Source organism: Esox lucius, chromosome 22, assembly GCF_011004845.1.
Source record: "Esox lucius isolate fEsoLuc1 chromosome 22, fEsoLuc1.pri, whole genome shotgun sequence".
NCBI lineage: Eukaryota > Metazoa > Chordata > Actinopteri > Esociformes > Esocidae > Esox > Esox lucius.
In genome coordinates, this window is record NC_047590.1 from 2,741,311 (window position 1) to 2,756,642 (window position 15,332).

At 45.1% G+C, this 15,332-nt stretch overlaps 2 protein-coding genes and 1 non-coding gene across 7 annotated transcripts; 2 read left to right on the forward strand and 1 right to left on the reverse strand.

Annotated features, from left to right (window-relative positions):
• Positions 1–126: 126 nt before the first annotated feature.
• tfdp1b (transcription factor Dp-1, b) lies at positions 127–11,178 on the forward strand. 5 transcript variants are annotated; one of them, XM_010886737.5, is made up of 12 exons: positions 127–271; positions 2,037–2,116; positions 5,168–5,234; positions 5,382–5,479; positions 6,454–6,575; positions 7,033–7,204; positions 7,805–7,951; positions 8,741–8,809; positions 8,887–9,038; positions 9,268–9,434; positions 9,627–9,705; positions 9,859–11,178. In XM_010886737.5, exons 1-12 carry the CDS (start codon positions 142–144, stop codon positions 9,992–9,994), a joined length of 1,419 nt encoding a protein of 472 aa, XP_010885039.4. In that variant the 5' UTR covers positions 127–141; the 3' UTR covers positions 9,995–11,178. The 5 variants fall into 5 exon arrangements, with proteins under 5 accessions (XP_010885039.4, XP_028972607.1, XP_028972610.1 ...); XM_029116774.2 differs by having other exon boundaries at positions 195–382; positions 9,859–9,994; XM_029116777.2 differs by lacking the exon at positions 127–271 and adding an exon at positions 496–514 and having other exon boundaries at positions 9,859–9,994.
• LOC114830116 lies at positions 7,280–7,407 on the forward strand. The gene has a single exon (XR_003777831.2).
• A 48-nt stretch (positions 11,179–11,226) lies between the features above and the next one.
• On the reverse strand, positions 11,227–15,312 carry LOC105020060 (ATPase H+/K+ transporting subunit beta). Its single transcript, XM_010886739.4, has 7 exons — positions 14,805–15,312; positions 13,985–14,113; positions 13,632–13,745; positions 13,223–13,422; positions 12,830–12,892; positions 12,471–12,563; positions 11,227–12,384 (listed from the first exon to the last, which is right to left on the reverse strand). The coding sequence occupies exons 1-7, from the start codon at positions 14,914–14,916 to the stop codon at positions 12,226–12,228; spliced, it is 870 nt and encodes a 289-aa protein (XP_010885041.1). The 5' UTR covers positions 14,917–15,312; the 3' UTR covers positions 11,227–12,225.
• Positions 15,313–15,332: the final 20 nt, after the last annotated feature.

Consider the following 15,332-nt stretch of genomic DNA (forward strand, 5'->3'; position numbering starts at 1 on the left):
TTGGAAATACAATTACCGGTATTTATTAAATCATGTTTATATTGGTTAAAAATGTACTCTCGTATAATTTGCTTATTATATGCCTTGACCAATGAAAACTGTGGATATCGTGCTGGAGGTGTGTTATAATGTTCCCGCGTGATGACGTTCCCTTTGTGCGTATCCAATAATCTCTTTTACATTTCGTACACCGCCAAGCTCAGTTTGGAGTGCACTGTCACACAACTCTGGAAGCTCAGCAGCCGGAGTGCCCCGTTGGAGTTTAGGACAGGTGCTTTTGCAGCAACTCGGAAGATTTATTAGAAAAGTGCTTTCATTATTCCCACGTTGCGTTTCATTAATATATTTATGATATAAAGATATAGTAGAACTTGTGCTCTGAGTAAGTAAGATTATTTCGCTTTTTTGCAGTTCTAGTTGAGTTAAACTAGCTAGCTAACGCGAGGTAGCCCGTTTTTGGATTGAACGACATTGCTAATTTAGCTAAATAGTTAGCGGTTGGATGCTAGCTATGGTCAGTGTGCATAAAATACACAACTATCATCATATTAGCACAATAGTTTCCGGCATATTTCGAGCCTAATGCAGAGACAGTACTAAGTAAAAGAGAAATAACTTTGCATTGCCATTCAGTCACAATTATGAAGGAAAAAATATATAAAACACGGGGTTAGCTAATGTTAAGGTTAGTCAGTTGAAGGTAATGTCATGTTTTGCTGTGTTCGGGTTACTAACGCTTAGTTAACTGGATTCAAAAAATGGCCATAGTGGTCTGCTACTAGCTAGCAGGTTTTGTAGCTAACGTTTGCTGCTTAGCTAGTAAGTGCACTCTAGCGTAAATGTAACACTATTGTCCACACTTATTACAGACAGTAGCTAATGACTGACGGAGTAGGGGTTCTTGTTCAAAAATAACTTGCCCGTTTATTAATTGAATTGAAACTAAGTAATTGCAAGGAAGTGGTGCATGTAGCTAGTTCGCTTGGAAATACTGTGTCGATAACTCGAACTACTGTAACGTTAGCACGTTGCGTGCTAACTTGGGGACAAACCATAGCCAGCTGTCAACCTTCCAAAGCAACCATCTTGTCTGATGAATTGCTTCAAGTAATTTCTTCAAACAATATGTGTCTCTGTTTATACTAATCCAATGAGCAAGGTAATTGAAAATGATATCTGTTCTGTAGATATTGGTTTCTGAAAATTAATGCTAACTAGCGATTTATTTTTGATTAGTTTTAGCTAATTTCCTGTTTTGGGGGATTATTTCGACCTCCTCTTCCTTTCCCCTTAATCTCTGGCAACAATAACTGGAGTTGCGGATCAAGAATAACGAGTAAGGTCGTAGTAGTTGATGGTAATAATTCAAGTTTTAAACATGCACATCGCCTTGATGTTTCTCGTAGCTAGCGATCTACAGTAGCTGTATGTATTTATCCCGAGCTGCAAAACATTTGTTATAGCAATCATTTGTGGTCGGGGGGAAAAAAAACGTTCTTTTGAGCGATTAAAATGTTTTAAATAGGCTAGAACTGGGAATAAAATGTGACGAGAGCGCGGTAGTTTAGATACTAGCAAACAAGCTAGCTTCTGTTTCTACCAAATTTGTAGTGTGCTTTGTGCATGTTAAGTAAATAGTGTTTAGATGCTTGTCCTGCAGCTGTGGGCCCAGCTTCTGGAACAAAGTAGTTGTTATTGGGCTACCATAGTTCGTCTCTGGGAACCTTCTGTCGTTCAGTGTGGTATTCGTGTCGTTGGGCCTTCATGTTCTTTTCTACGTTTCACATAGTGGGAAATAACTGAATTTGTAGCCCGATTTTAATGCAAAAAATGTGTAAAACTTCTATCTGGCCTACCAGAGTTTTTTGGTTTGAGTCCCAGAGGGGATATCCAGCCTGCCTTCTCTGAATCAAAGAGCTTCAAAACCAATGAAACTGAGTATTTAGGCAATATACTGTCCAGTTGTACTTTCGTTAACTTCTAGTTTTATGACCGTTGCTAAAGGTAACGTTTCCTTTTTCCATCTTCTGTTGTAGAGAAGCCTGCACTGAAAAGGAACCTTCCAGAAGACCTTTTCATCTCCCACCCCACAGGACCTGAGATCATGGCAAAGGATGTGAGTTCTGGCCACAGCTAATGTAGAACACTTGGTTATGTGGTGCATACTACTTTTGACCAGGGCCCTTGACTCTGCCACCTCTTTTTAATGTATGGCTGATGGCGTCATTACCTTTGACCCCGGTGGAAACGGCAGTTGCCACCTGACATGGCTGGCAGAAGTTGAGCACAAACCTGCGTTTTAATCGCATTCGTATTGTTTATATCACTAGTGCATTAGATTATGTTTATATTCAGTTGTGTGCAGCGCGGAACAACGAACACAGATCATGACAGCGTGGAACAGATGGCGCAAAATCTGTTTGTTCAGAGACCCGGCTGCTGTGGCGATTCGCTTCATGCCGATCTTCCCATCGGCAGTGAAAAATAAACCTTCCACAAAAACAAGGCGATGCCACTGGCCGTTGCCTCTTTTGGTGTGAAAGCCCCCTAACGGTTCACGTCCACTGCCCAAGATGGCTGGTAATGGGCGTATCCACTGAGTGTTTTTTTTCTCTGGATGAGGGCTGTGTTGCCCTTTATTCGTGAACTTTTTTAAAAACTTAACATGAAACCAACAAATAATTTTTCTTACTCATGATGGGCAAAATAAAAACACGTTATAATGAGCGCTATGATAGAAGGCAAGGTATTTGCCTTCTATCATAAAAACAATGCAGTGCTAAATAAATGCAGCACATTTTATGAACGCAGTGCTAACTTAGAAAACTGACCTGAGACACCGACAAACTCTACCACCATCCTCCAAGCATTGCACTTGAAAGACTCTTCCATTGAATCAAATCCTCACATTAGCTGCATTCATTTGCATAGTATTGACCGTGGCCCAACTTCTGAAAGTGGCTGAACAGCTCCAACGGCCACCCTGCCTTCCCGAGATGCTTTGCGCAACCGCCAAAGACACTGACGCTATTCGTTGAAAATGAATGGTATTCGTGGATGTGCACTGTAAGGCTCTGTGCTGTACTACAGAGGTGTCTGTCAGGTTTGTTTTTTGATTGGTCCTTTTTCCTGTCCGTGGCAGAGCCTAATTGGGTGGCATCGCCCTCCCATCCATGGATACCGCTAACATCCCATTTAGATCAGCATTGTGAAAAGCACAACGACTTCGTCGGAATGAGGGTGCATTGGGGATATGAAAGTAGTCTACACCCCCTTGAACTTCTTCAGATTTGTTGTTTCACTACCTCAGAATTTAATGCATTCAAATAATTTGGTAAATATTTTTTTCCCACACTTTTTTTGTTCCATAAAATATTAATTTGCTGACATTATGTACTCTGAAGATTTAGGCTAATTTGTCTGGGGCTTATTTTTCAAGTCTGTAAATGGGAACTCAAACAGCTCAATTGCCAAAAAAAAAATGCCTACTGCTAGTAGCTATTTATTAACCTGATAACACATGTAATGTAAACAAAAATGTGCTAGGTTACTACAAAAATGTCTGTGATTTTTCATATATCTAAGATATAGCCAACAATTGTGAAATGCAATGCCTTTTGTAATTATTGAGCGAGATGAAGCTCTTTATACACAAAGTTTGTTCCTTTTTTCTGTTTTGTGTTATTGACTACATTTATCATTAATTATAGCACTGTTTTCCATGTCTACATAATTCCCCTTAATGACGGACCAGAACATATGTAATATGTACATTTATTCAGACCCTTTGTCTCGATTCATGTAGGCCTCCCGTCATTATTTGGACTGGAGGCCTACATGCCAACGTCTCGGGCAACAAGTTGTCTTGCTTGCACTGCTGCCAATGTACTGGTTGTTTTGTTTCACTTTTAGGTTTACAGAATTGATATTATCTACAGTACATACGTCAAAGACGGTGAATAAGCATGTGTGGTTTGTATGGTGGCGAGGGGTATACTGTAATTCTTTTGTTTTTTTTATACTAATTTAATTAGTGGTTACAGATTTCGCAGCTCCCAGCAGCTTTGGGTCTGTCCAGTGCTGTTCTGGAACCAATATCATAGGTCTGTTCTGTTTTCTAAACATACAAATAACATTAGATACCGATTGATAACGAGATCTAAACCTTCACCGATTCCGCCTTTACTCTTGGTCACAAACCCAATTAGCGCTCAATCGTGGCTTGTCATTAGGCCATCAGTAATTATGGGGGAAATAAAAAAATAGTGCTTTCAATAATGCTATTTATTGTTTGCCTATATTACAATCCAAAACCTTTTTAAAGGGGTTCTTCAAATAATTCCTTATTACATGGTTCCTTAGAGAACAGTTTAAAAACCTTTGAGGATAGATGTTTTAGTGGGGTGTGCGGTTCAGAAGGTTTTGTGAGTGACAAAACCAAGTGTAATTAGTTCTTTACGATTGCCTTTGACATTTTTCCATAAGGGATGTATAGGGGTTTTGATGGAACAAACATTGGAACAAACATTCCAAAATCCTTTATTTATTAGTAGAGTAGGGTTGGGCTGATAATGTAGTTAAGTCTATTAATTGGAATGTTTGGTACAAACTGCCTAATATCTATATTGTACTAATTGATCATCTTGGAAAACCATATCTGCATGGCTTACTTGATAGGCATCGCTGCACGTTTCGGTCAGATCACTTCCTAGCATGCCACTCGTCCTTGGGGCGTGAGGGCATGTTAAAAATGTCCACCAGTGATGATCCTGAACAACCTTTCACATTATCTCTGCATGTCACCTGTTGGCTGATGCTGCTAAGGCTAGCTAAGCAGTAATCATCCTAAAGACAACTTTCATTTTTATCAGCCCGTGTCAGTTCATAGTGATTTGTTATTTGCCTTTCTACAATCTATGAAACGGGTCTAATGTCTATGTACACACTGAGTTCAAGATGGTCGCTGGGGTCCTTGAACTTCAGTGTCCTCACAGCTGGACATATGTGCCCAAAGGTTATCATAAACGAACCACACACAAATGTGTGCACGGTAAAGATCCCTTTACCTCACCTTCATAGACTAGTGAAGAAGGTCTTGAGCAGTTTGTAATGTGTTATTTCTGTTCTGAGGGCTCTGTGATTTATAACAGGACATTCTCATCCCCAGGCTGCTGTGATTGGTGCCAATGGAGAGCTGAAGGTTTTCTATGACCAGAACCTCAGTCCGAGCAAAGGTAGGGCATTTGGTGGATTTTCTGTTGCCCGACAGCGGAGGGCAGTGTTGCCTTGTCGAGACGCTTCACCTTTTCTTGCTTCAAACCTTAACGGGTGAAATCACCTGGGGTTTCTCCTCTTGCCTGTTCTCCCCTGCTGCTCCGCAGGTGTTCTGGTGACAGTCCACCCTCAGACCCTGTCTGTTGGGAAACAGCTGCTTCCCAAAACCCTTGGCCCGTCCAATGTCAACATCGCACCACACATGGTAAGAAAAAAACACCCTTCATGCAATGCAAAGCAAACTTGCCCTATGCTAGCCTTTGACACCGCGTTCGCCGATACTACGACGCCGTGTTGGACAGCCAACCACTGCCTTGCCGGCTGGAACTTCCGATATTAATCCTGGAACTAACTATTAGTCTGCCTGCGCCAAGTGTTTAAAAGTGTGAATGTTGGGCGTCCAACCCATGTGCCTCTGTCTCCTCTTTAGGCCCCCCCCCCCATAGACCTCGCCTCCCGCTGATAAGGAAGCCCAAGGGCTTCCCGTGTCTCCATGGTGATTAAACCTACAGATAATATATGCGGAGGGGGCTGGAGGGGTGACCTGTGTTTGTGACCTGCGTGTGTTATTTTTTTCCATAAGCTGATCACCAACTAACTCTGCAGTCAGCAGGATTATACGTGACCGTTTTATCATCCCATTAGGACCCTGGCCTCTGAACAGCACGCCCAAAAACACAGTCTAAAACTGTTGAGAAATATTTTGTACCATGTTTCAAGTGGGCAAAATGGAGCGGGACCGTCCCTGCTTTTTCAAACCAGACCAAACGGGGAGGGGCCTATTCGTTGGAAACTCTTTACAAAACATTGCCCCAACCAAGCAGGCTTAACAGGATTGGTCCAATGAACTGGGTTTGACTGAGGGGTTTTGCAATTGTTCCATGTTGTTCGGTCTTTAGGGCTGGAACGGGGCGGTGGCCTGCCTAAACATGGCAGGGTACCTGTAGGATGGGACTCATCTCACTGGTTAACCTTAGTGATGGAGACTGACTTTCCATAAAATACCATGTCTAATGTAGAATTTTCAGTGGGCTCTGTCAGCGCTTGAGGTGAATTGCTGAAATCTTGAAACTTTGCCAAAACACGGTTAATTGATGCAGCATTAATGATCCACCTGTACAAACCCAGACCACGATTGGGTCACACGGTAACGGCCGGGTTTTGACCTCTGCCTCCCAGGTGATCGGCACCCCTCAGAGGCCCAGTGGGTCCGGCGGGCTTCCCATGGGCAGCCCTCACACGCCCAGCGCCCAGTACAGAGCACAGAGCCAGGCACCGGACGCGTCGCCATGGTCCACTGGGTAAGAAACACGCGTAACGGACCGTTTGGATTCCCCTCAGGTTGGGCTTTGGCGGAGGCGGGCTGATCTCTGGGAACAGAGATGGAGATGTTGAAATTCTGAAATGGTGTTGAAATGCTTAGGTGGAAATGCCCCTTTACACAGTCTCTTGTCCTAATCTCGGGCGTTCTACCGAATACAACAGGATTTGTATTGTATTGGAGTGGTTCCCAACTCCGGTCCTCCCCCAACAGCACACATTTTTGTTGTAGCCCTGGACAAGCACACCCAATTCAACTCAATGAGAGCCTGATAATAAGTTGAATCAGCTGTGCTTGGCTTGGGCTACAATGAAAATGTGTACTGTTGGGGGTACTTGAGGACCGGAGTTGGGAACCACTGTAATACAGTACAAATCCTCACAGGCTTTGACTGGCTGTCTCACCCTCTCTCGTGCTTCTTATTGGCTGTCTTCCAGGAAGCGTGGCACAGGTAAGAAGGCAGATAAGAATGGGAAAGGACTGAGGCATTTCTCCATGAAGGTGTGCGAGAAAGTACAGAAGAAGGGCGTGACCACCTACAACGAGGTCGCAGACGAGCTGGTGGCGGAGTTCAGCGCCGGCGACACACTTCTCTCTCCGGGTGACTCGGTGAGACCAGCGGGGGGGGGGGGGGGGGGGGGGGGTCGGGTTGGGTCGGGTCCATTTCTGTTCTGACAGATTGCCGTGGTTGTTCAATTGAAACAGCAGTGCTCTGGTGCACTGTGGTCCGGGACACCACGCAGATGAATTGTGGGGCTCACCGACAGAACCCAGAAAGCTATTGGTCTCTCTGTGCGATAGTTCCAGACAATGTTGGCGAGGCTCAGATTCACACACATTCATGATGTATGAGATGTCTTGTCAATGCCTGCAGAGGGATTTCACCACGCTATGAGACTGTCGGAGGCAGAATTTGTTTTTCTAGAACATTGTGTGACTGTGTTGGTCATTCGTTAAGCAGCACACCAGCCCCTCCAGGGTTATTTTCACTAAAAGCATGTTTTAAAATCAGCTGTTCCCTGCATATTGTGATGTCTTCCCTGTTTGACTAATCTACCCTTAACATTTCTGTATGATTCAGTGAAATCACTGCATCGCCGCACTGCAAAAAGCGCTCTTGCAAATCTGACCCACTGCTATATATTAATTGTGTAAAATAGTGTGAACGGTTGAACCGTTGGTCTTTGACCGCTTCTCTCCCCTCTCCAGCACTCCTACGACCAGAAGAACATCCGTCGGCGTGTCTATGACGCGCTCAACGTCCTCATGGCCATGAACATCATCTCTAAGGAGAAGAAGGAGATCAAGTGGATCGGCCTGCCCACCAACTCTGCCCAGGAGTGCCAGAACCTCGAGGTACGCCAGCGTTTTCCTGTCTGTCGGTGCCTGTGTCCCGCGTTGGCTGCAGTCCACGCAGTTCGAGCATCTTCCCTGTAACCAACGTTCTTCTAAATCCAGTCTTGCAGCTGACCAAGCGAGGCAGACGTAACTGGACTTGTGCTGTCCTAAAAGTAGCTTTGGGAAAGCGAACAAGGCTTTCTGCGGTATTGAAGGTCAAACCTGGTGGAGGGGTGGTGTTTTTGGGGATCACTTTTTGCCTCGGGTCCAGAATGTCTTGCTGTCATCGATGGAACCGTGGAGTCTGCTCAGAGAAGGTCAGGTTGCCCGACTGCGTGAAGAAACTGAAGCGAGACTGATCCGAAATGCACAAGGGTCCCCATGAGTGAAATAACATTCGGGAATAGCCTAGTCGATGTTCTCACCTGAACCCTGTTGAATGCTGCAGTTCTTGCTTGTTTACCCACAAATGTTGCTGAGGAAAAGCAGTCCTGCATGGAAGAGTGGCCCAAAAATCCACCCCGATGTGAGAGGCTAACGCAAAAACTAGAGGAAGCGGTTGGTTTCACTCATTGCGGCTAAATGTGTCCCGTCCGGTTAATAAGAGGGCAATGATTCTTTCCACATGGAGGCTTTGGTTGTGGTGTAATAGGTCAGTAAATTCGTTAAGGGTGCTGTGTTGTATGTTCACTCAGGTTGCCTTCATTTAAAATCATGTTTTGGGGGGGGGGGGGGGATCGGATGACATTGAGCCTGATGGGGGACTGTTTTCACAACACCAAATCAAGTCTGTTCTCTCATTGTCAGGTTGAGAGGCAGAGACGACTGGAGAGGATCAAACAGAAACAGGGACAGCTCCAGGAGCTCATCTTGCAGGTTAGCCCCCCCCCCTCCCCAGAATTGTCATTGGTGTTATCTGAGTGTCCGGTGTCTGAAGCTGCATGTCTCTGCAGCAAATAGCCTTCAAGCGCCTGGTGCAGCGGAACCGTGCAGCGGAGCAGCATGCCGGCAGGGCTCCGCCCCCGAACTCTGTCATCAACCTCCCCTTCATCATCGTCAACACCTCGAAGAGGACCGTCATCGACTGCAGCATCTCCAACGACAAGTAGGCCCCACGTTGACTCTAATGTTGTCGACCCCGCCCTGGTGTGGCGTCCCGACCCCGCCCTGGTGTGGCGTCCCGACCCCGCCCTGGTGTGGCGTCCCGACCCCGCCCTGGTGTGGCGTCCCGACCCCGCCCTGGTGTTAGTGTCGAGTGGCAGTTCTCCTTACGACTGTCCAGTCCAAACGAGACCTGCTAGCAAATGTGATTGGTGTCTTCTGCCTCCTGGCAGGTTTGAGTACCTGTTCAACTTCGACAACATGTTTGAGATTCATGACGACATTGAGGTGCTGAAGAGGATGGGCATGGCCTGTGGTCTAGAGGCGGGTCGCTGTTCCCCAGAGGACCTGAAGGAAGCCCGTGCCCTGGTCCCTAAAGCCCTGGAGCCGTATGTCACAGGTCAGTAAGAACCTCCCGGGCCCCAAACCTGACTTTCCTCTCAGGCCTTGGCTTCGACCGGCTACTCATTTGGCTGGAGGACTTTGGACTGGTCCAAGGGGCGGAGCTGAGGGAGGGGGGGGGGTCCTCTGCAGTAGCTCCACCTCTCTCTGCATGCCTTGGGAAAGTGTATGTTTGTCTGTTTTCCTCCAGAGATGGCCACGGGTCCGATCACTAACGTCTACATGACGGGAGCCTCGTCGACCAACGGAACAGGACGTCATCATTCAAGGTGAGGCTCCTCCTTACAGTTAGGTAGAGGTCACATACTTGGGGAGGGGGGCGGGGGTGCGGCTCTTCTCTCCTCTTTATTGGTGCTTTTTATTTTTAATACACCGTAAGTGATGTCACAGGAAACGGTAACCAGGAACTGCTTCCTCTGCAGTGTGGCTGACGGCACTGTGGCATCCAGTTCCAACGAATCACACTGCAGCGGCTCGCGAGGCCACACCCCCGTGTCCTACATGGGGGAGGAGGAAGACGAGGAGGAGGACGAGGAGGACTACGAAGATGACGATTAAACTGGTAGCTGTCGGGTCTCACTCAACCTCCCCGACCAAATCTGCCAGCCCAGTTTGATGGCTGTCCATGAGTGTCCCAATTGGCGCCCTGTTCCCTGTACACTATACTCTTTTTGACCATTGCCCTGTGCCCTTATCTAAGCTATAGGGAGTAGTGTGTCGTTTGGGACACAGGCCGGGTCCATCCCACAATGTTATCCACGAGGAGGCCATTTTGAAACACTCCTGCCTCTCCCTACTCAGCTGCCTTCGAAATGCATGGAATGCTCATCCACAATGGCCTTCTGGGAAATGTAGTCTTTGCTGTCAAGGATACTGACACATGCCTCTTGTGGGGATTCACTTGACCCCCCCCCCACTTCCTTGTGAACATCCTGTGTTTATTGTTTCTTTGAGTGTAATCTCCACAAAGTGCTCCTCATCAGCCCATAAGACATCTTTCCTAGTACAGGAAATGGGACTCCTTTCCTGCCAAATTTGTCTTTTTATTTCTGAGTGAACTGCTACATACAGCCACAGAGAGGATCCCTCCTAAACTAGAGACCTGTTTTGTGCTGGCGTTTAACATGAACAGTGGTGGCGTTGTGGCTGTCTTTCACAGTGAAATTACTTCCCATAAAGCGTGTGTGCGTGCGTGTGTTTTGTACCTTGCTGTTTTCTAGTAAGATTTGTGTGTGAGAATTCATTCTGGCAGCTATTTTCAGAATTTGTCAGGATGTTTGTGTGTGGATAATCACATGACTTTGGCTCTGTCCTCAATGTGCGTTTCAATTAAGAAATGCTGATCCTAGACTCCTCCCACCTCTCTCAAGTCAAGTGAACATAGTTCATAGTCTTCAAGTAAAGAGTCAAAGACTGTTCAACTGAAGGATGGAGCCCATTGCCATCAACACCAAACGTACGGAACCGTTTTTAACCATCTCAAAATGAACATCAGCTGGGTGAGAGGACCGCCTTCAAAGAATGTGAACAGGACATTGTGGTGAGGGAGGAGCTACTGGAAGCGTTGAAGCAAGCGCAACTCTTCAGAATTGTCAAGCCAAAACAGGGGTTATAATTTCATTCCCCCCCCCAATTAACTTTTGTAAAACCGAACAACTGCGTATTTTGACTTTGCAACACCGTATCTTTCTGTTATCTAATGAGTTTGGAAAATACTAGAGAATAAATATAGAATGTTTTAACATTGTCTTTATGGATTTAATACATTGTTTTTTCATGCATTACTGGGTTTTCTGTTTAATAGCTAATGTGGTTTCATATGGTCAGATGAGTGAACACTAGTCCATATTGATGCCCACCCGTTTGGAAGTGTTTTGCTCTACTCAAACTGGAGTGGTAATTAACTGCTACTTATGTTTTTTTCTTTGTTGTATTTTAATTCCAGCTTGAGTACTCTTGAATGGTGGAAAATGCATATAGGAATAGATGTGACAATTCTTACTCCAACCTGTAGTTGGGAATTTACATTTTGATTGGCTAAGCCTTAATGGATGTAATCATGTGATCCTCCCCAACCAATACTACCGTTTTCCTGAATGGTGCTGCCCAAGCTAAAAATACTAGGCTTCCAGGGTCTTGTATAGGAGTTTTCCCCAAAAACATAAGTGTAAAATGTGGAAAGCACTGGCATGTCCCATGCTGTCACAGAAGCCATTATGACAAAACTGTGAATACGAGTCACCTGTTCGGCTCCAGAAATTGCATTTTACCACAAAGTCTGCAACTGCTGTAAAATCCTTTTTACTCAAGATATTCATTCTAAACACACAAAGATCTCATATTAATTATGCTCGTAAAATATGCGTAACCTGTGTGCATATGAGAGCTACTAGCTTTATTTGATTATTCCGATTGAAATCTTTAGTGTTAATGTAATGAAAAATGTCCATGGTCAGTTTTTACTTATAGTTTAATGTAAACTTTATCTAGGAAACCCTTGTGATTTTTTGGGGGGGTTTCATATACATGTTTGATTAAAATAGGTTATGATTTTCTTCAGTAAAATAGTATTTAATGACCCCATAATATAATCCGGATGCATTTAGGTAAAACAAGGGATGGAAATGTACAAAATTAATGTGTAAAATATATTTCATATAAGACATTGGTCCAGATACTACACATACTAGTCCTCAAAATGACTTTCGTTTATCCGTCATTGGTTCTGTAACACACTTCGAGGACGTGTTTGAAATGGGGTAAATGAGAAGTCCCCTAATAGGAACATGTTATTTCAGAGCCTTGAGCTGGAAGACGACCTTCCCTTGGTATGGTTCGTAGGAGTCCTGATAGGCGATGTTGTGGGCCACCACGCGACACTGGATCTTAGCCTCTCTGTCGTTCACCAGGTGGAACTTCACGGCCACCAGTGGGTTAACGTAGCTAGGCTGTGGTAGAAACCAAAACAATGGGTGTCATTTCAGGTGATTTCCAAATTGAAGAGGAAATTAGAACACCGTGTTGTCATTTTTACCTGAGCCAGCCTGCCGTAGTAAGGGTAGTAGCACAGATCGAAGGTTGCGTTGGTTGGGAAGTACTCGATCGCGTCTACATTTCTGTGGCCACTCTACAGTTTACACACATGGCGTTTATTAAATGATGGAAACAATGGAGTTATCTGAATATACTTGTCGCCAATTACAAAAACACGCACAGTACTTTCACTGCACCATGTTAAGTTAAGGGTTCCAAAAAACATGACACGACCACATCTGTGAGTTTAGTGTAATCTAACGTATGTTTAACACGTGCAGTCGTGACGTTGTTCAGCGTGGCCATCCTGGTTCTTACTCAGTTTACACGAGGATCCATGGTCATACTGCAGTTACTCACCAGTATTGTGCAGTTCAAATGTGGCGCAACACCAGTGCCGTTGTTAGGCAGGAACCTGATGATCTAGGTTGGAAACAACATTATATTCATTATACGCGAGCCCATTGTGTTAGAACGAAGTTCCACTGTTGTGCGTAAATGTATTAAAAAGTGCATATAACACGTGTTACATAGACATCCTGTATTATTTAAGCCAAAGTGCAATTAGGACAGTTAAAGAGTGATGTGATGTCAGTCCCATGGTATTCGTTCTCATATACCACGGCTATCAGCCAATGAGCATTTAGGATTCGAAGCACCCAAAACGTGTCCTCATGCCAGTGTGTTTTAAATAACAGGTTTACGTCAAAAGATAAGGTGGCGATCCTGGGCTTTACGTGATGAAGAGCTCACCCTGTTCATCTTGATGATGACGCAGGGCATCGTGCCATTGTAGCCGAATGTGGGGTCATCCAGGCCGGAGCAGTTTCCCAGCATGCTCTGGTCGAAGCGACAGGAGTACTTGGTGTGGCGCGGCGCATCGAAGCTGTCCTGGATGAAGTACTTTCCCCGGGTGCAGTTTATGTTCGACAGTTGCACAGTGTCGTTGTAGCCTGAGAGAGACGGAGGGACGGAACCGGGAGGGAGAAAAAGAAAAGGAACAATTAAAAGATTCACCAGGATGCCGAAAAGTCAAAATATCGACTAGCAAATGCAGTTGGTTTGAGGGAATTGATAGTCTGCTGGTCAGTCAGAAAACGATGGCACCGTCTTGCAGAGTAGTGCGCTACATAGGGAATAGGATGCACTTTGGAACAGTTACCTTTGAGGAAGGCAGTGAGGTAGTTGGACATCTTGTTCTGGCTGGCTTTATCGGACGTGTTGTAGCTAAGAACAACATCCTCCTCAACGTACGTTGGCGGATAGACCATTACTCCTACACACACACAATATATACACAAAGGTTACTCCAGGTGGGGGGCCAGAGAGAGAGAAATGGGGGGCTAATGGGGTGGTTCCCCCCAGAAGGAGAAAACTATGCAGCATTTATTTTGTTGCAACACGTGTCTGAATCCCAAATTATGCCCTACTAACTATACAGTACACTACTTTTGACCAGAGCCCTATGGCACCATGTTGGGGAATAGGGTGACATTTGGGTTTGCTCCTTCTTACCGGGTGACTTTAAGCGGTCCTGGTAGTCTGGGGTATACGGGTCCAGGGTGTACATCAGAGTCCAGATGGCCAGAGAGAACAGCCCTGTCATTATCACGTAGAAGGCCACATAGTACAGGCTGATGTACACTGAACGGGAGAGTGAGACAGGTGAATACTGGGACAGGGAGAGAAAGACAGTTCATATCCGTCTGCCTCGACTTTCTGCAGAGGTGTCCTCTGTGAGGTCGGCCAGAGGTCATTCCTCAGAAAACGCTTATCACTCAGACTGCAATCAAGTCTGGCCAATCTAATGTCCACACAGCGGAACAACACAACCCTGATAGCCTTTCTAAAGGACACGGCAAAGACAGGTGTTACTGCTGAACACGTGGGTAAACCTTTTTTCATTCATTTCATATTGTGCTCCAGGTTACAGTTTCTTGTCAGCCCAGACACACGCAAAAACACACACAGGCGTACTCAACCATTCAGTCACATGCACACAGACACTCACGCACACATTTTTACTTAGATATTTTTCAGGAACAGCAGTAGATTACCATTCAGAAACGTATGATTTCCTGAAACCTAAAATAAAACAAAAGGATTCTACTTCTTTAATCCAATCCCTAAATGTAAAACTAACCTAAACTCCTAACCCTAATTCTAACCCTAACCTGTCAGCCTCAGTAGTCTTTCTGTTTGCATGGTCTGGTTTGCTAGTCTTTTGAGGTGTTTTGGTACTCATAAGTATATTAAATCAAACTTGAATGCACACACACACACACACCTCAGTCACAGACACACACTTTTAATCCGTCTTTGGTGTGATACGTACCCCATTTTTCTGGGGTTCTCCCAAACAGAGTTCCTGTGTCAGAGTTCCACACAAAGCGACCAAAGTCCTCACACTTCTGGCCACACGTTCTCTTCTCCTTCAAGGTTGCCATGTTGGTTGGCTAGAATCCTGTCAGCCAGGGAAGATGCTACACTGGCAGCGGGGATACCTCTTCACAACTTGGCAACCTGGCTTCACTTTTTACCTGGTCAAAGTGTACGAGAGAGACCGACCTAGCTCTCTCTTTTTTCCTTCCTTCTCTGGCTGTCTCTCCTTTAAAAAAAAAATCAGAAAGTCTTTTACCAGAGAGTTTGTTTCCCTCTACGCTATAGTTCTACAGCTAATAATGTACTCCTGTTGTAGTTATGTCACTAATACTGTAGTTCTGTTGTAGTTATGCCACTAATACTGTAGTTCTGTTGTAGTTGTACTACTGTACTTCTATTATAGATGTACTGTATTTCTGTTAAGAGCAGGCCTCCTTCTCTGGCGTGGAGACCAGTATGCAGCTACGTTCCTGTGTACTTG

Bases quoted from the DNA above. Each gene is read 5' to 3' on its own strand.
- LOC105020060 (XM_010886739.4), bottom strand. From the start codon at position 14,916: ATGGCAACCTTGAAGGAGAAGAGAACGTGTGGCCAGAAGTGTGAGGAC. The intron at 13,423-13,631 runs GTAACTGTTCCA...CGTCTCTCTCAG, and splicing joins CCTCACTGCCTTCCTCAAAG to GCTACAACGACACTGTGCAA. The intron at 12,385-12,470 runs GTAAAAATGACA...TTTCTACCACAG, and splicing joins ACTACGGCAGGCTGGCTCAG to CCTAGCTACGTTAACCCACT.
- tfdp1b (XM_010886737.5), top strand. From the start codon at position 142: ATGACGTTCCCTTTGTGCGTATCCAATAATCTCTTTTACATTTCGTAC. The intron at 2,117-5,167 runs GTGAGTTCTGGC...TCTCATCCCCAG, and splicing joins CTGAGATCATGGCAAAGGAT to GCTGCTGTGATTGGTGCCAA. The intron at 5,235-5,381 runs GTAGGGCATTTG...GCTGCTCCGCAG, and splicing joins GAACCTCAGTCCGAGCAAAG to GTGTTCTGGTGACAGTCCAC.